Source organism: Mus musculus, chromosome 10 (assembly GCF_000001635.26).
Source record: "Mus musculus strain C57BL/6J chromosome 10, GRCm38.p6 C57BL/6J".
Classification (NCBI taxonomy): domain Eukaryota; kingdom Metazoa; phylum Chordata; class Mammalia; order Rodentia; family Muridae; genus Mus; species Mus musculus.
The window spans coordinates 120,081,217-120,106,346 of NC_000076.6; the positions used below are offsets into that span (position 1 = coordinate 120,081,217).

The 25,130-nt window shown below is 45.8% G+C and overlaps 2 protein-coding genes across 21 annotated transcripts in view; one reads left to right on the forward strand and one right to left on the reverse strand.

The window, feature by feature from the left end:
• Grip1 (glutamate receptor interacting protein 1) overlaps window positions 1-6,051 on the forward strand; it is a 634,030-nt gene extending 627,979 nt beyond the window's left edge. For 16 of the 19 annotated variants that reach the window (XR_380450.3, XR_380451.3, XR_003948812.1 and 13 more), the window contains one exon: window positions 5,736-6,051. Coding sequence is in view for 13 of the 19 variants with exons in the window: in XM_006514242.4 (XP_006514305.1) it covers window positions 5,736-5,776 (41 nt within the window). In the remaining 6 variants the exon portion in view is untranslated. The remainder of the gene's footprint in view (window positions 1-5,735) is intronic. The other 3 variants (NR_102387.1, NM_001277293.1, NM_001358810.1) reach the window with 1 other exon arrangement.
• The window catches only part of Helb (helicase (DNA) B), a 29,403-nt gene continuing 6,664 nt past the window's right edge, over window positions 2,392-25,130 (reverse strand). Inside the window, exons 4-13 of one of the 2 annotated variants that reach the window (NM_080446.2) lie at window positions 23,943-24,821; window positions 21,554-21,728; window positions 20,182-20,323; window positions 16,966-17,120; window positions 13,885-13,975; window positions 13,011-13,070; window positions 11,268-11,472; window positions 10,393-10,536; window positions 8,192-8,659; window positions 2,392-3,757 (exon numbers count right to left, since the gene is read on the reverse strand). In NM_080446.2, the coding sequence (NP_536694.2) occupies window positions 3,596-3,757; window positions 8,192-8,659; window positions 10,393-10,536; window positions 11,268-11,472; window positions 13,011-13,070; window positions 13,885-13,975; window positions 16,966-17,120; window positions 20,182-20,323; window positions 21,554-21,728; window positions 23,943-24,821 (2,481 nt within the window). In that variant the 3' untranslated portion in view covers window positions 2,392-3,595. Of the gene's footprint in view, window positions 3,758-8,191; window positions 8,660-9,732; window positions 9,798-10,392; window positions 10,537-11,267; window positions 11,473-13,010; window positions 13,071-13,884; window positions 13,976-16,965; window positions 17,121-20,181; window positions 20,324-21,553; window positions 21,729-23,942; window positions 24,822-25,130 lie in introns of those variants that run through there. The other variant, XM_017313781.2, reaches the window with a different exon arrangement.

Below are 25,130 nucleotides of genomic sequence, written 5' to 3' on the forward strand. Positions count from 1 at the left end.
GTTGATTTCAAATCGTATAGTGCTACACTCTACAGTAATGGCGTCAGCATGATGTCACAGTACCAACGTATGGGACACAACTGAGAAGCCACCAACACACCTCACACATGCCAGTAAGTTGTGACCCAGCTATGGAGAAGGGAACAATCTTTAAGAGACAGAGCTCAAACAGTTAGATAGCCACGTGCAAAAGATGACACGAGATCCCTCTCAGTTTACACAGGGGCTAAATGAAAGTTTAACATCTAGACATGAATGCAAAAACTATTAAAGGCTTAGAAAAACAGAAATAAATCTTCATGGCTTTGGACGGGCCACAGTTTGTTGACCGTAACATAAAAACCACAAGCAACTCAATAACTGATGATAGACATGACTGGAATTAAAAATGTGCCCTTCAATGTAAAATTTCACAGAATGAGAGAAAAATACAGGTCATTGTTATTTTATAAAGGACTATATGTAGAATATATAAGAAACTCAGATTTTGATATGAACCTAATATAAAAGTCAACAGATAGGAATAGATATTTCTTCAAAGACATATTAAAGACCAGTAAATATATGAAAGCTATTCCCCATCTTTAACCATAAGGAAAATACAACTCAAAATCAGAATGAAATGATACCTCTTACTCCTGGGATGGCAATACTTTAGAAGTCAGTTGAGAGGGGGGAAAAGGAGAAGGAAGAGGAGGAGGAGGAGGAGGAGGAGGAGGAGGAGGAGGAGGAGGAGGAGGAGGAGGAGGAGGAGGAGGAGGAGGAGGAGGAGGAGGAGGAGGAGGAGGAGGAGGAGGAGGAGGGGGGGAGGAGGGGGGGGAGGAGAAAGAGGAGGAGGAGGAGCAGGAGGAGGACGAGGAGGAGGAGCAGGAGGAGGAGGAGGAGGGGGAGCAGGAGGAGGACGAGGAGGAGGAGCAGGAGCAGGAGGAGGACGAGGAGGAGGAGCAGGAGCAGGAGGAGGACGAGGAGGAGGAGGAGGAGGAAGAGGAGGAGGAGGAGGAGGAGGACTGGAGAGACAGGGCAGAGTAAGATCCTTTGCTGCACAAGCCAGATGAGGTGAGGTCCAATACCCAGAGCCCGTGTAAAAAGCCAGATATAGTCGTGCACACCGGAAACCCCAGTGTGAGGAGACAGAACAGGAGGCTCACTGGGGATTGCTGCTGGAGACTGCTGGCCATCAGCCTAGTTCTGGGTCACTAACACACCCTGACTCAGGACTGAAGCCGAGGGACAGAGCCGAACACTCAACATGCTCCTTCATGCTCAAACAGAGGCATGCACCCCCACAACACACACATACAGGTACACATAGACCATACACATACATCATATTCATACACAGACACTACTATATACATGTGCATACACACATAGACACATACTATACACATACTCCAGATAAACACAGACATACATATATACCACATGCAGACACCATATTCACACAGATACCACACACATGCACACACATATACCAGGTACACACACATGTACATATATACCATACACATGCAGTGTATTCACACATAGACAACATACACATATGCACATGCACACACATAAACATTTACGACATGAAGACATCAGACACGTACAAATTCTCATGTACATGTATGCCATATACATATATCATATTCACAGATACCATATATACATGTACGCACACACATATGTATAAATATACCATACGCACACACCATATTCACACACACACACCATTTGGAGAAACACGAATTCTCCTAACTACCAGTGAGAATGCAAAATGCTAACGGCTTAAGAGTCTAAGGCAGACTTACTCCATGGCCCCAGCAGATCCACTGGCATAACCCCAAGAAATGAAAATATACATCTACCCACAAAAAATGTTTGCTGGAGAGATCAGAGCAGTATTCATTACAACGGGCAGAGGAGAAACTGCCCTGATGTCAATCCACTAATGGAGGGATAAACTCTACATTCAATATATCCATGCAAAGGAGTCTTATTTAGCAATGAGTGAGCTGAGCTACCAATATATTACTGATAAAATGTGGGTGAAATCTTAATAATATGGTTATGGAAAGAAGTCCGAAAGGACCTCATTCTGTATGGCTTCGCTTAGAGGGGCTGTGCACTACAGGCGAGTCTACAGAGACAAACCCATTAGCTGGAGTGGATGAGTATGCCTGATGGGGTGCAGGCTTGGGTTCACAAAAATGCCCTAATGTTGACTGCGATGACCGCTTCACAATTCATTGACTATACTAAAAGCTACCGAATTGTGCTCTTTAAGTGCGTAAACTGTATAGAATTCTATCTCAACACTATTAATGTCAAGCCAATGAGTACTTTTTATTTTACCATCGGTCTTAATTCCTCGTGTTATTATAAAAGAAAACCACAGACTGGGCGATGAAGTAAAAGAATAGTGGATTTATTTCTCACAAAGGTCTATCTCAGAAATGCTGCAGATCAGTCCCAGGGCACCCGAAATAACAAAAGCATTACCATCAGCTGCATCACATGACTGGTCTTGTTTGTTTACTTCCTGGTACATATAAAAGTTATGTTTAGGATCAGGAATAAAATTAAGCAGTAAAGTGCTTTCTTAGAAGGAATGAGACCTTGGCTTCAGTTCCAGCACCAAAAGAAGGGAGAAAGATGGAAAAACTCTCTCTACCACTCTGCCATGCCAGGCAGTGGTGGCGCACGCCTTTAATCCCAGCACTCGGGAGGCAGAGGCAGGCGGATTTCTGAGTTTGAGGCCAGCCTGGTCTACAAAGTGAGTTCCAGGTCAGCCCCAGGGCTGTACAGAGAAACCCTGTCTCGAAACCACCCCCCACCCCCACCCCCCCAAAAAAAAACTCACACAGGTTTGGGAAGACACGATCAAGCCACAGTACCACTAGGTAATAAATATTTAAAAACCAATATGCTTTAAGAGAAAGTCTTCCCTACAATGGGATATATGCTAAACTTACTCCCAACTCAGAAAGGCATATCCAAGCCCCACGTACGCAGAGCCCCAGGCACAGGAATGGAGTGATGGCCACAGCATCACAGCAAGGATGTCGCCACAAACAGCATCCTTGAATGTGTTACAATCAACAGGTACAATCAGTCCACCTTTGCTGGTTCAGTGTGCTGGCAAAGGAGATCCGCAATGATCACATGGCATTATCACAAAACATCCAGCAGCCCCTAAAACGGGAGTGTTTTAAGCATACAGCACCTTTTCCCCTAACTGTGTCCCCTGTCAACTGTTCTCACGAGGACAGAGGCTGAAATCATCATGGTTTTCTTGGATTGGGTGATTTTAGAATACCTCCTTTTGAAACTTAGATTTAAAAATAATATAAAAATTTTATTTTGGGTCATGTGCCCAAAATTACAAATGCCCAAAACCATAATGCTGTCTTCTCAGAGTTTGAAGTTTGAAACTTTGAAGCTAAAATGTTCATCTTGTCTTGGGAGGAAAAAAATAATAATTTCTTGATTAATATGAAGTAAACTTTTTTTTTTCTGCTTTGAGGTTTTCAGTGGTGGTGGTGGTGGTGGTGGTATGGGCTGAGCAGGGTCTTACGATGTTGCCCAGGCTGGCCATGAACGCAGATCCTCACATTTCCATCTCCTGATTGCTGGGATCGTTGGCGTCGTCCGCCACACCTGCCGTACCTGTGTCTTGATTGTCGGTGGGTTTAAAAAGCTGTCTGGGAGTGAGAGTATTCAACCTCATATTCTGAAACACAGAGGACACCTGTGGAGATGGCGCTTCAACCTGTTTGAAAATAAAAATGAAGTTACTTTTACAAAAACATCCCCGATCAACCACTCACATGCGCGTGCGTTCCCCATGACCGAGCCTGAGGAAGAAATGATGCGCTCCTCAACAATCCTGTCTGCTCTCTGGAGGATTATGTCTGCCTCTGCCTACTGTGGCATCCCCTGGACCTAGCTAAGGGCCTGACATGGAGAAGTCACTGTGCGTTGCCTAAATACAACCCTCTAAAAGTAGCAATCGGGCTTACTAGATAATTGGGAGCAAGACACAGAATTCAAGGAAGGCTCGCTGTGCAAGCACTAAGAATTTCAAGATGGATGCAAGTCGCTAAGCACAGAGCCAGGCATGAGGTATGGCAGCGCCAGGACCATACTCTTCATGCCTCTGGTGACACCTGAGCAGCAGACACTGGGCCAGTACGATCCTCAGTTGTCACAGGAAAAAAGATAGGAAACACCATACATCTTCCACAGGGTTCTCTATCAGTGCATTTTAGAATCAGACTTTGGTTAAAGCAATCACTTGTACCAACATGCCTGGACTTCTGGAACCTGGACTTAGTCACCCGTCATGCTAAGTGTCCCCATGAAGGCATGACTTACCTGGAATATTTAAGCTGGTGAACTCTTAAATGAGAATTATCTGCTGTGTGGTGGGCGTATCTCATCCAGGCATTTGAAAGCCTGAACGGGAATAAGACCCTCCCTTCCGAGGAAGGCCTCCAGGTTGCCTGCTTTCAGTCTCACCCTGCACCGGCATCTACATTTGATCCTACACACATCACACCTGCAGCTCTCCACAACCGCTTGAGTGGACTCCTTCCAATGAAGTCTTCCCTGACAGACACGCAGATGGATGGACAGACAGACCGTGCAGATGCCTCTGTCTCCCAGAGGACTTAAACTAACTCAGGGGCTAGCCTTCCCTCAGCCCTTGTGACTGTCTTATCTAGCTTGCTTTTCATGTTACAATGTGAATTTTGTAAAATTATTTGGGGGGGGGGGTTGAATAATTGTTTCATCTGATACACTTGGCAGTGTCCACGCAGTTATTTGCATCAAAGAGTTCTGTTTTCAGAGCAGGCAGTATGTAAGGTCAACATTTCCCTGTAGGATCTGTTTTTCAAAACCCAGAGCCACTGAGGTAAAGCAATGAGGCAAGGAATGCTCAGTTGGTCATTATTGTCATGCAGACCACAGTGGCATTTGGACCAGTAATGAGTGCAGGGTCCACAGATCTGGGAAAGTCGGTGATTTAAAGCCGCTAGTGCAGAAAGTTCGTAACTAGAGTCTGTAGCTACGCTTCTAATTGGTGCATTTATTATGATTTTTAGCAGGCATTTAAAGCAATTGTTCTCAACCTGTGGGTTGGGACCCCCTGGGGGGAGGGGGACAAAGAATCCTTTCCCAGGGTTACCCAAGACCATCAGAAAACCCATATTTATGTTATAGTTAGTAGGAGTAGCAAAATAGCAGTTATGAAGCAGCCACAAAAAATAATTTTACGGTGGGGGGGGTGCCACAACGACAGCATGGGGAAGTGTACTGAAGGGCTGAGGAACTAGGGAGGTTGAGAGCTACTGATTTGGAGTGTGACCCACTTATAAACATTGTCTTCACCACGAAAGAGCACATGCCGCAGCCTCACAGCGCTCAGTGGCGCTGGGTCTATAGCACCATGGAGCCACCATAACCATCTAGGTTGGTGTGAACACACAATGGCGACATTTGCCCAAGTATGGGTCAGCTGCCCAGGGAGGCGTTTCTCAGAGCTCAGCCATGCATGCCTTCATGTGTAGAATTTAAATGCTGGTGTGGGCTGCAGGCAGCAGTGTGCATTTTGAAGGAAGGACAGACACGTGGACAGCTCTCGTCCCTGGGTTCCTCCTTCAAAAATGATATGTTCACCTAGAGTTAATGGAAGTCCGTCTGTTTTACCAGTCCTGGAGGCCTGACTTCTGTTTCCTCGTTTGCAGGGATTCCTGGAGATACTGTATACTTTTGGCAAAGCCTCTGAGAAAGAGCATCATCCCCTCCCATGAACAAACTCTGGGCTGATGTCACCGCGTGAGGATGAGAGGCAGCAGGCACATCGCAGTGCCCAATCTCACGCTTACGTTCACAGATCTGCAACGCAGGCCTTTGGTCCAAGCGGGAAGGCTCCAGCAGACTCGGGCCTGGGGCTGAGGAACACTGCCTTTTTCTCTTTGTGCCACCATGTAAAGTCATAGCCCCCCCCCCACCCCCCCAATGTCGGTGAGAAGAAATATAACTCAAGAAACTTGTTTTGGAGGTTCGTTCTTTACGCTTGTCCCTTGACGGCTCCAGTCAAAAGCCTAGCCCCAGGGCCTTTGCAAGCTCACTTTTCTGGGGAGGGGGCGGGGGAAGATGAAAATGTCATATTAAATGTCATTCTCACCTGCACTGGGGTGGAGGATTAGGGCTTACTATCACCAGAGATTCTTCCATTCCCCATAAAACTCGCCACTTAAACCCTTCTTACTGATTCTGATGACTGATACCTGGATCCATCACCTGCAACCCAACCCCAGCTGACCTAATCCATCTGTGGGACGACCCGCCAGCTCTGCCCTTCAGCCTTTCAGCATCTCTTCTCCTTCCCTGTTGGAAGCACCCTACTTCCAGCCCAATCGCTGTATCCTGGGTCTCTTTATGCTAGGAACTTATTAGTTCGTTTCTCCCTAATCGCCATCCGTCACACTGAGGTCAAGGTAACTTCCTTGAATTTCAATTCACAAGCACTTAAAATGTTCCTCCGGATCTCCACTCCAATCCAAAACAAAAAACAAAAAGGGATAGACAGTGGCCGCACAGTTGAACTCTCTTAGAGAACCTGCTGCAGGTCCCACACCTTCTTTGGGTAGTGGACATGAGTGTCACACTTTGGAACCGGGGCAGTAGCACATGCTGCTCGGAACTGGTCTCTACTGAACCCCACCTAGCGAATCTGCGACAGGTCCATTAGTCAATCAGTCAACCCTTTCCCTGAAACCACGTTTGGAAGTAATTTATAAACCTCATCTCTAAGTGTAGCGCCCATTACTGCCTGCTGGAGGAAGGGAGGAAGATTGTATTTCCTCAAACAAGGTCTTCCTGTGTCTTTTTCATCTCAGTGCCTAGCTCTGCTGTTTCCCTGTTTCAGGCAGAGAGCAGAGAATCGTTTGGGATTGCTCCCTTTTGCCTTCTCCCCTCTAGTCACTCAGTGGACAGTTAAACATCTCCAAACTATAGAAGCCCAAGGGGAAGAGACAGGAACAAGACGTTGATTCCTTTAGTGAACTAACAAACCGAAACAGCAGACTGAAGGATGTTAAACGGTAAGTGTGAGACATCACAGGGTTCTGGGAGAGCCAGGTGCAGACTGAGAAGCCCCGAGTGTGTACTTAAGGCACAGGGAGCCTTTACACAGAGGGACTGAGTTGAGCACCCAAGGCATCAGAGTATACGAGGAGCGTGGCAGGAACGCATTCGAGGGCAGACAGTTGATCCTCCAGCAAGACAAGGACCCTAGCCAGGACAGCCAAGGCTGAGTGGGCAAAGAAAATCACATCTCAGTAACGCTACAACCCTAGAGTGCGAAGACGGGGTCAGGATGATGTGACGGTGAGACTTTAAACTGTCAGACTGGGAGAGAGGGGATTGAGACAGGGAACCAAGAGAAAGATGGGAGGCTGTGCTTCCAGAATGGCTGGTTTCTAGGAGCAAAGATCAAAGATACATGAAGGAACTGTTTCCTGAACGCTCTCCAGTGAGTCCTCAAAGTACTCCCATACTGGCAAGTAGTCAGCACAAGAACGGTGTAGAGTCACTTACCCAGAGTCCCCAGCACCTGTATCAAGGCAGCCACTGAAACACTGGGGTGGAGGGGATGGGTGAAACTGTCACTTGGGGAGATGTCTCAATTAGGGGATGTGTGAGAGAAGGGGGGAGAGACGGAGTTCTGTGACGGTGCATAACCATCGAATTAGGTAAGGTCACGTGAACCGAGAGAAAGAGGACCAAACCCGTAGCAACAGTTAAACTAGAGGCCAAGCGGGAGCCGAGAGGGAGACCTAAGGAAAGGCTCCCGAAGCCTGGGAGAAGACTGGAACCAACCAGTGCAAGGGAGATGTGGAGATACGGAAGGACTGTGGCCTGCAGTGCCGGGGTCACTGACAAGGAAGACAGGGGAAGGCGGGCACAGAGTAGCATTCATCAATCAGTGGACGCTGTCTAGACAGGCAGCCGCAGCCTCAGGAGAAGAGCTAGTTCCAAGTGGGCACGGGGGGGGGGTGGGGGGGGGGGGGCACTTTGTTAGATGCAAGACATCAGCTGTCCTATTCGCTAGCAGAAGTACGCACGCTCCTGTCCAGGCACACTGCAGTTGGCAAAGGCTACAGAAAGCATGAATACGAGGGAACATGGCTCCTACCATACGGAATTTACTGGGGCTTTCTTCATCAAACGGGAAGCCGTCACCGATTCTTTTGGACCCTCTGAGCTGTGCTGACTCCTCATCCGTATCCACGTCATCGTTAACAGAAGCTGACAGCCATCTTTCGTCGCCTCTGGCGCTGTCTGCAGTGGCTTTGTTGTCTGGGGTTCTACAGAGGTGTGACGCTGGAGGCTGGGTGTCAGGTCTTCCTCCGACTCGAGGGCTCGAAGGCTGGGATGCGAAACCTGTTGAGGGTGCGCAGCTGCCAGAGAGCTTCTTCTGCAAGAAGTGTTTCAAACGCGTCTGCCTGGGGAAACCGCGCTTCCGGGTGGCACTCCTGAGTTCAGACTCCTGCGCGATGATGTACACTCTGGAGCGGCCCCGGGTCACTGCCGTGTAAACATGTTGCCAGTGCTGGCGGCCTGCCTTCCCCACGACGTAGACGACTGTGTTCTCCTCGGACCCCTGAGAGGCAAAAACAGTGAGAAGGCTCAACCTGGGAGCTCAGCGGAGAGGAGCGACTCCAGCACGAGGCTTACTGGGGGAAGCCTCACAAGCCAGGCTGGCAGACGCAAAAGAGAAATCACGGAGACCTTGTGTCCAACAAATGGAAACCAAGGACTCACGGCTGCTCTGACCTCCCCACATGCACAGTAGGAATAGCACACCTGTATGCAGACACACACACACAAACACATACAAACACACACAGAGACAAAACTAAAAGAGAAAAGTGTTAAGGGTGTGCTAATGTCCTTCCACCTGACTGGTGTGTCTGTATCCACCTATCTCCCAGAATCCATTTTATCTACTATCTCAGAACTCACATTTGCTAAGTTTGTTACCAACATTAGGTTCCACAGGATCACAACTAGCTTGTGGTGACCAAAACAAACTCTAGGAGCCAAAAGGAGCGCTACATTTTTCCTAACTTTCAAAGATTTTGAAGTAACTGTACAGACCTACGTGTAAATGCGTTTCACTAAGGTTACCAATGATGGCAAAGGAAACAGCCCATAATAGGAGACTATAGAAATATATATAGACACAACATGTATGCACACATCAAAGTATCATTAAACAGATAGACACACACACACATGTACACATGCACACAGACATTGGCTGGACACACTGGGACACCCTGAGCTATTTCCATTTCCTCTTTAAACCTGTTGTTCTCAAACAAGATTAGGCAAATTATAAGGGAGCTGTTCACAAAATTGGAGGGAAAGAATACATTTGTCAAAATAACAAGAGAATAGCAAGGTCCACTCACAAAGTTAATAAAGCCAAAAATAAACAAGATGTAAGATAACACCCTTTGTTTAAACCTTGAAAGCAAGAAACTATATAGAAAAATACATATATATATATACATATACACATATATAATCTATAGGAATATATCAAACACAGGACAAAGTCCCTTCTGAGCAAAGTTTAAGCTGGGTAGGCATGTTCAAGAGCTTCAGCAGTCAAATAATATTCTATTGAAATATTCTTAAAAACCAAAAGTTATGCACACAAAACCATACCATAGATAAAATGTCAAAGTTCAAGGACATCCGTGCAGTTCACGTCAGGCCCTGCTGGAGTCAAGCTGGGAGACAGGGAAGTGGAAGGTTGTCTTAGTTTCTCAGAATGATAGGGGCACTCACTAGCGCCCGAGGAGCAGCTCCTGAGCGTTTGTGTGGAAGCAAAGGCTTCAAGTGTGAAGCCCAGAGGCCCACGGTCGGGCGCTAGGCCACAGGCTGGAAGGCGGCTCTCAGAAAGAAAGCAGAAGGATGAGCGAGAGACTGGGCCAGAACTGAAGAATTACAATTTATAACAGCAAAAGACATTAAAAGCAGCGCCATGTACTTCCTGTTGTGGAAAGGGTTGTAGGTAACTCTGCCAACCTGATGGGCCCACGAGTCACCTAGGGAACAGCTCTGGACACGGCTGGAAGGGAGTTTCTAGATGGGGGTTCACTGATGGGGGCACCCACTGTAAATATGGGGGCATTCATTCAACGGGCTGGGACCCGAGACTGAATGAAAAGGAGAAAGAGAGCTGATTACCCATCATTCACTTCTCTCTGCTTCCTAACTAGGAATGCAGTGTGACAAACTGGCCACTCCCGCCTCTAGGTCTTCCCCGCCACGAGGGCCTGTACCCTCCAACCGTAAGCCCAAACGACGGCCTCTTCAACTTACCTGAAAAGTATGAATGGTCCTTGCCCAGGCATGCTTGATCTGACAGTTTGCCATTAGTTTGCTAAAGTCCACAGTCACTTCCAAACCGGCCTCGTTATTAATGGTCAGAAGTCTTTTTCTTTTGAAAGTTACGTCAGTTACATCCTGGGATCAAGACAAAGAAAACTTTGCATCTATTCCAACATGCACGTGGTAAGGACACTGTCTCCGGTGCAGTATTAAGTACAAACATTATCCATCAAATTGAGAATCGCCAGGGGCTTGAAGCTCTGTAGTTGCAGAGCATGTGAACGGTACTTGTGAGGCTCCGGGTCGCATCCCCAGAATGGAACAATTAAAACCTGGAGAAGCTTAAAATCCATACTTTGTTGAATGACTTCATGTTTAAGCATTTCAATGAGCAGAAATAGAAACTTTTAGTCCCTGAAACCTCACACCCTCTTTCCCTCACAGCCCCTTCCGCATCTTTCACAGTTGCAAGGGTGTCTACAGCAGAGAGCGACCCCAGGAAAGAGAGTTACTAAAGTCTCTACGTTGATGCTACAACTAAGGACAGCTTCGCTTGCTCCTTTGTCATTCCAGCTTCCGACTCACAACAAAGTTTCCTTTCTCTGTCTTTGAGGAGAAAAAAAATGCTAGAAAGCAACACTTTCCAGCAGAGCTACTCCCAACGATCCAGTCACATTCTGACATTAAACCAGACAAGACATGGCTAAAATCTACAAACCAACGTTCATCCTGGATGAGGGTATATAAACATTCCTGATCAAGAGGTGCACCCCTGAGCCAATCCCAAATGAGATCTAGGGCTTTGGAAAACAAACAAACAAACAAAAAATCTCTAACTGGCAAACCTGTTACTCCCTAAGACTCACCCGTGTTATGAAAAATATTTCCCCGTTGCACAGGCGGGTGCTGCTTTCGAAATCCTGTTTGATTTTAGCATCGTCGTCAGGGGCGTCTCCATAGCCTTTCCCCTCGGCTTCCTGGTCTTTGTCGGGGAGTAAATCTGAGAGGTATGCATTCCGGGTACAGCAGATCTTATCACCGACGGCAAAGATGAGTTTCTTCTCATGGTCTCTGCATTAGGAAGTGAGAACACGCCATCAAACCTGGAAGCTGGGCTTCATTTTACCCAGTAGCGACCCCTCTTGGAGCTGGTGTGAATAGCGGCTTGTTTATACATCTTTGTATCATTTCATTCTCCAAAGATCAAGAATCAAGTGGTCACAACTGTCACTTGATTACATTGTGTAGGGGGTTGGGCTGGTGTCATTATGTATTCAGATGGCTCCCAAGACCTGGTTACCCCACCCAACAGGAGAGACGAGGAGATCCCCACGTACATCAGCTTTTGCTGGGTAAACCTTGCCCCCAGGTTATCCTTGATTGGTTAATAAAGACGCCGATGGCCTGGGCAAAAGAAAGGGTTGGAGCTAAGGTTCCCAAGCTTGGGGTCTAAGGCAGGGACGAGAGGAAAGCCAGAAAGAAGGAGGTCGCCAAGGGGTAGCATGGATCCTTAACTCATGGCCACGAGAGCCAAGCCCGATGCAGCAGGAAGAGCCCAGAGGAATCATAGCACACCCTATCTTGGGGATTTTGGCAGGAAAAGTAGACAAACTAACAGAGACTTTTTATATCCGCCCAGCTCTGGTGCTTTATGGCTTATTATAATTCAGAGGTCTCTGTATCGTTTATTTGGGATATTTGGAGGCAACGAGAGAGTATAACAAACCCTCCAAATAACATTCACCGCCACAGCATCCACCCTGTCACCTCAAGGCCTTCCGACAAAGCCCCGCTGAACCCGCTCAAGTTAGAGATGTTGATAATGGATAGTCTGATCCATCCACTTTCTAAACCAAAAACCTTATCATTTTTCCATACAAATCCACCCTCTCTCCGTATTCTCCAGTTTCGGGTCTTCAGTACTGACTCGTATTTCCATTATAATAATTATGCCACTGTCCCATGAAAACGGTATCGACGAATGGCGGCTTGGGCCAATCGATGAATGGCGGCTGGGTTTCTTTTTCATTCTGCTCTTCCTTAACCCTTTGGGAGACTTCTGTTTCTGCAGCTTCATTCACACAATTAGAAAGATTCCCTGACAAGAGCAGAGCTACTGGGACCACTATGACATGAGCCCGTGCATGCGAGCACTTTTTGTGTCCTCTGTCAGGCTGCCCAACACAGTGGTCTGAGGCAGGAGCTCCTATAGTTAACACAACCCCAGCGACGAGCATTTCTGTCAAATACAAGGCATACAAAACGGTCTCCGCACACGGCCTGCTGTTCCGGTTCCAGGAAACACCACACACAGAGTGGCAGAAATTCTCCTTATTCCCACATTGATCTTGAAGAGGCTGGAGGTTGCCAACCTGGACACCACGGAAAAATAACCATCCCTTACTTTTCATCCTGCTCTACTTACGCGCCAGGTCAATTCCTAACGGAATATGATCCACTTAATCGAAGAGATTAACGCACTTCCCAAACTGGGAGAAAGTGTATGACTTTTGAATGCATGGCCCTATGTGACAAATATCCACATAAATGAAAGAACAGCAAATTGAGGTACGACCGTCCCCTACGGTGTCAGTCGGGAAGATGCTCACTTGATGAGGTGGCCTGTGTAGTGCTTGCAGCAGCAGTCATTGATGAGGTCACAGTCTTGCCTGAAACACGGGAAAAATCAGAGTCACTTCAGCAGCGCACGTTACACACTGGCTTATGTTCAGACAATCATACACTGGGCCACAGGATTTGTTTTTCTTACTTAATGTTGTGATACTGGGAATTGAACTGAGGGCTCTAGCAAGCATGCTAGCACTCACACCCCTGCTGATATAGTAGATCCCATAAGAAGTTTCTAGAATGATCTCTGGGAAAAAGTATCTTCTGTTGGTGTTTATTCCTTTTTTTTTAATCAACACGGGGTTTTTCTGTGTAGCCCTGGCTGTCCTGGAACTCACTTTGTAGACCAGGCTGGCCTCGAACTCAGAAATCCGCCTGCCTCTGCCTCCCAAGGGCTAGGATTAAAGGTGTGCGCCACACCCAGCTGAAGAAAAAAGCATTTTAATCTTTAAGCTTCAGATGCAATTTTATTCTTCTCGAACTTCCAGTGAGAATATAAGCATGCTTGATCGCAAACGGCCCTGCTCAGAATGCCTTCTGATGTGTCTAATGAAAAGATACCTCTAAGAACGAGAAGGGATAATAAGAATTACATGTATCTCCCCCTAAATACAATGCACATTAGTAACTTATGAAGTTTAAAAGTTGGATAAAGGCTGGGCTGTGATGGCGCATGCCTTTAATCCCAGCACTTGGGAGGCAGAGGCAGGCAGATTTCTGAGTTCGAGACCAGCCTGGTCTACAGAGTGAGTTCCAGGACAGCCAGGGCTATACAGAGAAACTCTGTCTCGAAAAACCAAAAAAAAAAAAAAAAAAAGTTGGATAAAGTACATTAACACGTTATAAACGTTTTACCTTCTAAATGCAATAAATTGCGATGTTTTTGAACTTTCAAAAGAGCAGAAGTCCTTTCCTTGAAGCAAAGTTTTAACTGCAGTATATAAATCTGGCAAAGAGAAAAAGGTTAACACAGACAAAGTGCCAAATTGTAATGCAATTTCTGTGAGAAAATTACCTAGCAATTCCTACTAAGCGGTGCAGGTAAAACACCTCACCTCGGGCAACGCAAGGTCACCATGGCAACGCCTATGTCATCCTTGACACTGGTAAGACCGGGGAGACAGGTTTCAGACCCTGAGGCACTGGTGCACACCAGCTTGCAATAACTGAGATAGTGCCACATGGGCTCAAAAGTGCCCACTGGCCTAACACCCACACTGCCTCCCTCACCTCAGCTTTCTCTTTCCTCCCGTGCCCCGACCTCCCACAGTTCAGTCGCTAACACGACACTATCATTACAGTCATGTGCCGTTCATTATGCCCAGCTCACTACCCCAGGGGTGGTTGTTTTTCATAGTTGTTGTTTTATAGATAGGGTCTAGCCTGGTCTGTATGAGAGAGGCTGGGGGAAAGGGAGTTCAAGGCCAGCCTCAGCTATATAGCAGATTCAATGGCAGCCAAGACAACATGAGGTCCCGTCTCAAGCAAAAACAGGGGGGAGGGGGATAGGAATACTGCAGGATTTTGTTGATCATCGAGTAGCCGGTGAATCATGGAGCACTGTAGTGCTCTGTTCTAGAAAGACAAAGTCAGCTCCTCACAGGGCACTTCATTTCTTCAATAAAGATACTCTCCAGAAAATAGCTGACTTCAGAGCTCTGAAGCCAGTCAACCAGAGCAGAAACTTCCAAAGGTCTCTCTGCACTTTGTAACAATGGGTACAACCTCCTCGATAACTTATTAATGAAACAGTGCTATTTGCCTCTCTAAGGACTATTTACCCAATTTTCTTAAGAAAGAAACTGATTTTTCAGAAAAAAAAAAAATCTTAAAACAGATTCAGCGTCACTAACACTCTGAAAGAGACAACCTCTTTAGCTTCTGAAAGTACACTTTACTGAGCTGGTCATGATAGCACAGGCTATCCCATCAACTAGGGAGGTGGAGACAGAAGAATTAGGGGTTCAAAGTCAGCTTGAAAAGACCCTGGCTCACTCAAACAGAAAGCGGGTTCTCTTTAATAGACAGAGCGGGCCCCAAGGTAAACAGTGCTTGCGATACACTCTTCAGAGTCCCAGAGGAAGCAAGCTATGAAGAGCCGGTATCTGCTCTTCTCATCTGTTAGCACCTGTGTTAACTAAGCTGTCTAAGAATAGACATTAGCTATGGTGTGTAACTACAACCAGCTCACATGATATGCATCTTCATACCCGATTTATATAAAACGGAAATGACTGGTGCGATCAGACGGGCGCACAGTGGGAGACAGACTTGGGCGGTAGGGAAGCTTCACACCAGCGCCAGCATGGTTCCCCATGCACGGTGAGGAACTGTGACAATAGATCCTCAGAAGAATCATTTAAATCATGGCTAATCATTACTAAACCCTTAAGCTAGTCTTAAAGCTTGCTAAGCCAGCGTTTTAAATGTAAATCAAGACCAAGAGAGCCCCACCATTGTTCTGCTTCTGGTTCCATTGCTGTAATAAAACACCAGAAGCTACGTAGGGGAAGAAGGTATGATGTAACTGCTCCATCACTGAAGGAAATATCCAACAAGGGTCTTGAAGCTGGCACCATGAAGCAATCCTGCCTGCTGGCACAGTTGACACTTGCTTAGCTAGTATTCTTATACAGCCCAAGAACACCTACAGAGGGATTTGCCACCCACAGTGGCTGCAGAGGGCTGGGCCCTCTCACGTCAGTGAGTGATCAAGACAAACATGCCCGCCGGCCAATTGATCTGGGCAATCCCTCAATGGAAAATTCCCTTCTTAGAGCCTCTAGGCTGTGCCAACCAAGACAGCTGGGATGGTTTGTATATGCTCAGCCTAGGGAGTGGCACTATTAGAGGATGTGGCCCTGTTGGAGTAGGTGTGGCCTTGTTGGAGTAGATGTGTCACTGTGGGCATGGGCTTAAGCCCCTCATCCTAGCTGCCTGGAAGTCTGTCTTCCACTAGCAGCCTTCAGATGAAGATGTAGAACTCTGAGCTCTGCCTGCACCATGCCTGCCTGGATGCTGCCATGCTCCCACCTGGCTGAACCTCTGAACTTGTAAGCCAGCCCTAATTAAGTGTTGTCTTTATAAGAGTTGCCTTGGTCATGGTGTCTGTTCACAGCAGTAAAACTCTAATTAAGACAACTATATTCAAATATAATTGTTTTTCATAATCAATGTAATGATATTTATTAGTACTGATATAGTGGCTCGTGACATGGATGCCCTCTAGCTCCACAGACACCAAAATCCTTACTCTTATTTCACACGTGGTGAAGTGACTTTGAGTCACGTGCTTAAACGACCTATCCTATACTCCTTCCCGACCCTGACAAGCTGACACTCTAATACCCAAAATCACATGTGGTGTTTACAATGTACTCAAAGAAAATAACAGGAAATTTTCATTAAATAAAACTTAACTTTCTCCTGAAGAGACTGGGATTGCCAGGGCTCTGTAAACAAAATCATTTCTGGCCACTTACCGACTCTTCAACTATGTAATGAGAGTCCTTACGCTGTGTCAAGAACTTCCTCAGAAACGACTAGAACAGCAATACTCAACCTGTGGGTCACAATCCCTTTGGGGGGGATCAAACAGCCATTTCATGTTCTCCTCAGACCATGGAAAACATCAACGTTTACATTGCAATTCATAACAGTAGCAAAGTTACAGTTATAAAGTAGCAATGAAAATAATTTTATTGTTGGGAGTCACCACAGCATGAGGAACTGTGTTAAAGGGTCGCAGTGTTAAGGAGGTTGAGAACCACTGCGCTAGAGTAATCTGCCCTTGAGAATTCTTAAGTGGTTTTATTTCCAGTCCTCCAGTTTTCACTAGCAAGACCTACCTTTAGCCTCGAACAATACACAGCTAGTCGTTTGATAACAATATTACAAAACTGAAATACTTCAACCCAAGCCAACATAAACACTTACTAGATCGGTGTTCACCTTTAGACGACTGAGATCTGCTGTCTTCTTCAGGGAGTCTCACAAAGATAAATGTCTTATCTTGAATGGAGAGAGGTAATGTAGGATTACCACAGATATTTAGTTCAGCATCAAATTTTGGAAACTGACGTCTGGAGATTCTTAAAGAAAAGAAAAACATATGTGTGGGTGGGGGGGTGACATGTGTGGGTGACATGTGTAAATGGTTGGGGTGTTTGTGTATGTGCGTGTGCGTGTGGATGTCCACGCAGGTGGTTGTGGAGACTAGAAGTCAACTTCAGTTGTTTCATTGGAGCCATCCGCCTTATATTTTGAGCAGGGTCTCTTACTCAACTGGAACTTGCCAAGTAGGCTAGGCTAGCTGGCCCATGAGATAGATAGATAGATAGATAGATAGATAGATAGATAGATAGATAGATAGATGGGTGGGTGGGTGGGTGGGTGGGTGGATGGGTGGGTGGGTGGATGGATGGATGGATGGATGGATGGATAGATAGATAGATAGATAGATAGATAGATAGATAGATAGATAGATAGATAGATAAAATTACCATTCATGTAGCCTGACACTCTTAGAATAATTCATACCTATTAGTGGATGATAGAGGAAAATGGCTTTGAAGGTACATATGCCATCAAATTCATTTTATAATAGACTAGAAATATTATGAGACTTCAGTATCATATTTAGCAATTACGCCCACCACCACCACCATAAGTCAATTGAAATAACAAAAAAAAAAAAAAAAAAGATTGTACACTGTGCTGTGGACCATGCAGAGAACCAGTCTACTAATCAGCAAGGAAACTGGTCTCCTCTTCACTACAGGTGAGCAATATGAGACGTGATCAAGTTTACTGCGTTCCCAAGGCCACAAATTCAGAACGCAAGGGCCTAGGATGCAAATCTGGGCCCAGTAGCTCCAACTCTCTTTCTACATAAGTTATCCTGCAGGGAATGCATCCTTTACATATGTTTAGCATGTGCACTCATATCTGCTTGCTCTGCCTCTCCATCTTTCCTTCTGTCAAGTCTTTTCCAGACACTCATATGAGAAAACACAGCACGCTTCAAGTGCCTCGTGATAACAGAGCCTCTCGTGACTGAGTCTAAGAACAAACTTCACAGAGGTGTCACGTAGGAGTGGCCTTCCGTGGCACCTTCAACCATCTTCCACCTTCCAACATGGAGGGAATTGGCTGTTCTTGCAGGCAATGTCTCAGGTTTAATTTGGAAGCAATCAACATGGATTTCCCATGTGGCTTGTCACCCAAGACACACAACACACATCTTCTGGTGTGTCACAAAGATCCTTCCATCAGTCACATTGTAGGACAGTGATGTAATTAATGACCGGAGACATTGCTTAAATGAAAGGGTACTGAACAGGTGGCTTAGGAAAGTACCTGAGTTTTAGATAAAGTCCAATTCTGATTGAATAAGTGTTCGTTTCTTCTTAAAAAGGACCTATCAAATCGAGCACTGACTGCTCTTCCAGAGGTCCTGAGTTCAATCCCCAGCAACCACATGGTAGCTCACAACCATCTGTAACGGGATCTCACGCCCTCTTCTGGTGTGTCTGACAGCTACAGTGTACTCATATAAATAAAATAAACAAATCTTTAAAAAAAAAAAGAAAGAAAGAAAAACTGAGGTAGTAACTTCAGGAAAACAATATTATTCTCCCAACTCCAATATTCTTGAGGTTCTGACAAGAGTCCACAACAACCACCCATCCCTACCGTTTCCACCATCTTATCCCAGGACGACAGGGACATGCTAAAGTCTAGTTTGATATGTTCAAGGTTCTGGTGACATTCAACTGAGCATGTGTATAAATAGCAAATAACCGAGTTCACAAAAGAGACAAAAAAGGCAAAATGTGAGCCAGTGGGCACAACCATCTATCAGTATGCATGGCCCCATCACACCTGCAGAGCATCATAGCTTCTTAAGTCACAGAACAGCAATGGTTCTGTTTCTCCAGCACGCCGAGTACAGAGGAAGCCCAAAGGCTTAGGCAAACACTGGGGGAGAGAGCTAGCTCTTTCCACTGAGGAGCAGATGCCTGGGGGGCCACCAAGATTCGTCTCAGAGTCAAATCCTACATTTGTTCCCAACCCCCACCTCTAGGCTTTCCTCCCACAGAATTTATCAGTCTTTTCCAATTCTCCTTTGAGAATAAGACTCATTTCTAAGTCTCTGTTGCCTTGGGCAGAGTCCAGACACTAAGCTTGACGCACTTTAATTCCCGTGCAGCCATCCCTGTGCATTCTCTGCAGTGCACTTCCTGCAGGAGTGGTTTCCGGATCTCCCAAGGAGTGGATGCTCGAGCCCTTATATAAAATGGCACAGTAGCTTCATATAACCTACAGAGACCTTCTTGTTTATTTTAAATCATCTCTAGATTACCCATGACACCTAATGCAATGTAAAAGCCGTGTAAACGGTCAGTACAGGATGTCATTTGGGAGATAACAAAGGACAGAATCTGTACACGCTCAATGCACAGGAAATATTTTAATTTCCGGTTAGTTGTGTGCACGGATACAGACAACCAAGAGAACCAGATGTACACATTCTTAAAGGCGAGAAATATATTCATTCTTACATTTTAATGATAGTTTATGCTAGGCCAGTAATTAAAGATAAAACCTTGGTTTTCTAACTGTGGCAATAGGCACACACTAAAAGGATAGGAAAGGGTTTGTGATGGTTTGTATATGCTCAGGCCAAGGAGTGCCACTATTAGGAGGTGTGGCCTTGTTGGAGTGGGTGTGGCCTTGCTGGAAGTAGGTGTGGCTTTGTTGGAGGAGGTGTGCCACTGTGGGTGTGGGCTTTAATACCCCAGCCCTATCTGCCTAGAGAGGAGTATTCTGCTAGCAGCCTTCAAATGAAGACATTGAACTCTCAGGATCTCCTGCATCATGCCTGCCTGGATGCTGCCTTGATAACGAACAGAACCTCTGAACTGTAAGCCAGCCCCAATTAAATGTTTTCCTTTATAAGAGTTGCCTTGGTCATGGTGTCTGTAAAACACAGCAGTAAAACCCTAACTAAAACAGAAGTTAGTACCAAGGATTTAGTGGGTATTGCTAAAATATATAGAAAATGCATCGAACTAAATCATCCTTTTTTCCTAATACACTTCATCTCTAATCCAACAGAGATAAAAATACAAGAACATCGATGTGTGATACCTTGTAGCATTGTCCACAATCAGCTGAGACTCTGTCCTGTGGTTCGTCTTTAGTTCGATGGCACACTGTCTTGACTTAAGAGTCTCAAAGACATCCTGCAGCATGTTACCAGGTTCAATACTGGGCAACTGTCTAACATCACCTGAAGGGATGGGGGCATAAAAAATAAAAGATTTTACTGAACCAGGATTCTAAAATGCGTACATTACGTGTATTCTACTGGTTGACATACAGTGTAATTGTAGAGCTTTTGTAACTTAGGAAAAAAACCCTGAAATCTTTATTTTTAAATTATATAAGAATGTTTACTGTCCTAGGAGAATTTAGGAGAAGGAATGGGGGGAGGAGGAATGTGATCAAACGATGTATGAAATTCTCAATAAAAATGAATTCTCAATACAAATGTTATATTAAAAAAACACTAGATATTTTCTAAATCCAATTAAGTTGCATATGATGCAAAAAAATGTGTGTGAAGGCATAATAAGGTGACAAATTTTTAACTTATCTCCTTTTGTAACTGTGACCCAGGAAAGCCACTTGGAACATATACTTCAGAACAGGTTTAAAAATCAGACCTCAGCTACCTTGTCTATGGTCACTCTGCATGTATTGACTCTGTGTCCTTGTTTCACAGAATGTGGGGGAGCCATGACCTCACCTGCATAAAACAAGCCTACTAAACAGAAAAGGAATTAAGCTGAATCGATGGGAAAACAGACAAATTCCAGCCACCCAATGGCAGCACTTTAGGCTACTGAAAAATCTTCGTGAGACCCAAAAAGCAAACTCTAGAGAAAAAAAAAATATGTATCTGCTGGGTGACAACTGCGTGAGTGCTTAAGATATTAACAGAATAGGCTGCTAATCAAATATCCTCACAAGCCTAAAATAAATGGTATTTATATACAATCCCATTACAATTAAATCACAGAACCAATGGCTCACTAAAACTCCACAGAATCTAACTAAATCTCACCAGATTAAGCGGCCGGCGAGGCCTAATTTGAATTATTAGCTTAGAATCATAAAATTACTGTAAAGTGGTCTATAATTCAGACTTTTTATTATTTCCAAATGATCTACATCCTGATTTATCCGGACTCCGACACTGTTACTATTTCAATAGCCATTACTCCAGCAAGGAGCAGTAACTTAGCATGGCCCGTCTCGTTCATCCCTGCTTGCCGATACACTGGCCAGACGACCCACCCAGGATGGTAAGGACAGCAGGCAGCCTTAACTCAGTCGCTTTGCTACGGGCTGTGAGAAAAGCTTCCCACAGCCAGCAAAGCAAAGGCCAGACTGACATCCACAGCAGCACCCGCAGCTCTGTTAACCGAATGTGCCGACTCCCGGCCGTCTAACTCACCAAGGATGATGAGCTTGGACAGCTTGGAGTGTTTGCACAGCAACTGTAACACTGACTTGAAGATCCCTACAGACACCAAACTCCCTTCGTCCACAACCAGAACTCGAACCGTGGAGAATTTCCACGGCTTGTCCACCTCATTTTTCGTTTTCCACATATAGAAGCTGTAATTGACCTGTAAGGAAAGCGTGAGTATAAAAGAAGGAATCAGGTTAGAAATAACAAGCACGTGGTTTTAAAAATAAAGCTTACCTGATGGTGGGAAGGCATAAAAAATGGAAAGAAAAAGCAAACACGGTACAAAACTTTCCAATTACAGGAAAGAATGCACACACACACACACACACACACACACACACACACACACGCACGCACGCAGAGATGAATTTTAAATTTTTCAAACTGTGAAAGCTTCAAACAGTTAAAAAAAAAAGTGTTTCCCAGTGAGTCCTGAGTTTAACTTAATAATAAGCTTCAATTAAAGCTCCCCCTGCAAAAAAAAAAAAAAAAAAAAAAAACCTGAAGACTTCTCCCACTGCTGCAAACCAGAAAAATGATCTATTTCTTTCCGGTCTGAATAAATCTCTTGGCTTTCTGAGCTTTTCCAATCCTCTCTTTCTTTACTAAGTTGTCCTTCAAGTATCCCAAACTTCTGACCACCACCCTGTAAAACCACAGGCACTAAGAAAAGCAATCCAGCTAACAACAGTGTTCACGATTATTTTTAGATTGGATGACTCAATGGGATAAAGAGAAAATACTACTGTTAAAGCTAAAACTCGCTGCCCTATGTTTCTTTCCAATACTCTACAACACAAAGACTTCTTCCTGATCAGTAAGTTGCACTGTGCGAACGATCGCTCTCCCCAGTGCCTCTCTGGAGAGCTTTCTCCTAACTGAAATGCCCGCCTCCTCACTGGAGCCTCCTCGAGCGCTGGGGAGTTCTTCAGAACTCACAGAACAGGATGGCTCAGGATTCTGCCCCTCAAGTCCTTACACCACTATCACCTGCCAAGTCCTCATTCTCGCGGCCATATTGAAACATTTCAAACTTTCGGTACGTGACTGTTGGCCAGATGCAAGAGATGAAGAAGATCGGCAGAGAACAAACCCTAAACCCTGTCTGTGGACCTTTGTATTCTACCACAGAGAAATGTCTTCTTCCACCTCCGGTGCGCCAGACAACAGGGACATTCTTTGTAACTGGTCCTTACAAGACAAGATAACGTATCGAGCAGGGGGCTAAATGACACCATCAAGCACATACTTTGATTCCCTTGGCAGTTGCTCATGACAGGAATGTCCCAATGAGGCAAGCTGTGGAGCCCGTGTCCGCTCCCTCGCTGCAAACGGGGAAGCTTACAGACAGACTGTCCTGAGCAGGACTGATCTAAATGACGAGCTACTACAGAATAAGGACACAGGCTTTTAACAAGAACAGTAAGCCCCGTTAGCCGTGGGAGATCAACTCCCGAAAGGGCGGTGAACCCTTAGATGAGTAGGGAGATCTGACGATAGAAACGGCCATCAAGTGCCAAATGGGCAAGTAGCTTATGCAGCAAGGGCACCTCGCAGGAAGGTAAGTCCCGTCCCCACCAGGACTAGATGATATCAGATAAGACTTTATCACAGGGCTCAGGATACTGGGCCGTTAAACTTGACAAACTGATTTCTCTCTGAGTGCAAACAGCATGGGCAGAGCAGCCAGAAAGGGTAACTCAAGTGCCTTCCACGGCTTGAGGACACCAGGCATCTCCTCCGTAGCAGGATTTCCTCCTCTACCATACCCGATCCGATCCAAATGAAGCTGCAGAGCAACTAGGAATGCCAGCAACCAGGGCAGGAGGACTGAGGCTTGGGAGGCAGCAGCCGCAGGCAGCGTAGAGGGACTGGCCTTGCCGGATGGATCCAACATGGTGTTTAAATGCCTGGGTCCTGCGCTCCATCGATCAGGAGCTGAGGTAAGATACTGGACTATATCACAGCTGAAACTAGGTGCTATGAATCCCAGTGTTGGGACTGGGAACAGCAGTCAGAGCAGTGGAGGGGGATCCTATGCGCAGCTGTAAAAGCCCAGAGGAGCCAGGCAGCAAACGCTCCTGGGAAGGTATGACATGATAGGGGGGCGTGTATGGGAGGGGGCAGAGAATGAGGCAGAGATGGACACTACAGTGTAAAACCCCTGGGGAGGACATACAAACTCTCGATCGAGTCTGGAACTATAAGTCAGTCATAAAGTACTTGTCTGGTATGAAAACGACCCCGAGTTTTATCTCCCCTGTGAAAATAAAAAGAAAAACTGCACAAGCTGATTACTTCTGGACAAGGAGCAAAAGATGTCTTTAGGAAAATGTTTTCTCTGCAGGCAAAACTGTCAGAGGTGTCTTACCTGGCACAGCGTGTAAGCCGGAAGATCGGTCCTCTGCCTCAATAAGCCAGCAGCCTTCCCTGTAGGTGCGGTGAGCAAGACTTCTACAGCCTTGTCCACACCGGCTGGGCTCTGCTTAGGACAGTCAAGCCACTCTTCTGAGGCTTCCTGGTCTTGTTCAAAATCCTCGCAGGCTTGCTGCACTTCCGTTTCTTCCAGATGTTCCATGTGCTTAAAAAGACGGCTAACAATGGTGGTCTTCCCACAGCCGCCTTTCCCACTGAGGACAGTCACCGCGTTGGCGCAGATCGTCTCCAGGGCGACCACCTGATCTTGATCCAGTGGGACGTCGTTTATTTCTGCATTTGCGACGTGTTCGCCATTGCTTCTAACATGGTCATCGCCATCTTGGGCGTCTAAAACACTGTCACCCTGCTCTGACCCCACCTCCTCCGGCTTGCTCCCTTCCACTGCCTCAGCACTTCCTGGATCGTTGGGCTTTGCGCCTCTAATTGACGCCAGGACGTTCTTCACGTCCACTTTTAAGTGCCACGGAGGTCTGCTCATCAGCTCGCAGATGGAGGAGGCGATGTCTTGCTCGGCCTCGTACAGTTCAGAAAGAAAGACATAGTCCTTCTCATAAATGACCACGTCAATGTCCTTCAGAAACGCCAGAGACTGACACGCTTCCTCGAATGACATATGCTCCGACAAGCCCGAGGTCAAGTCTTTTACTTCAATGTACGTGTGTCCGTCTTCTCTGCATGTCTGCCTCAGCTTAGAATATATGACCAATGCATTCTTCTGCAGGGGCGTCATCAGCTGGAGCAGCGAGGGGCACTGACTGAACGCTGTCCAGCTGGCCTCACAGCGCACTAGTTTCATTTCTCTGTAGGTTATCTGTAGGAAAAGAGAGTTCAGGATGCCTCATACAAAGGATACGCATATTGATGGGTTTTATAGCTATAGTTGAAACTGTGCTATCTTAAACATTTTCAAGCTCTAAAAGATATATATTTCCACTGGCGAGATGGCTCAACAGTTAAGAGCACCAACTGCTCTTCAGAGGTCCTGAGTTCAAATCCCAGCAACCACCTGGGGGGTCACAACCATCTGTAATGGGATCCGATGCCCTCTTCTGGTGTGTCTGAAAACAGCTATAGTGTGCTCATATACATAAAATAAATAAAATCTTTCAAAAGTAAAAAG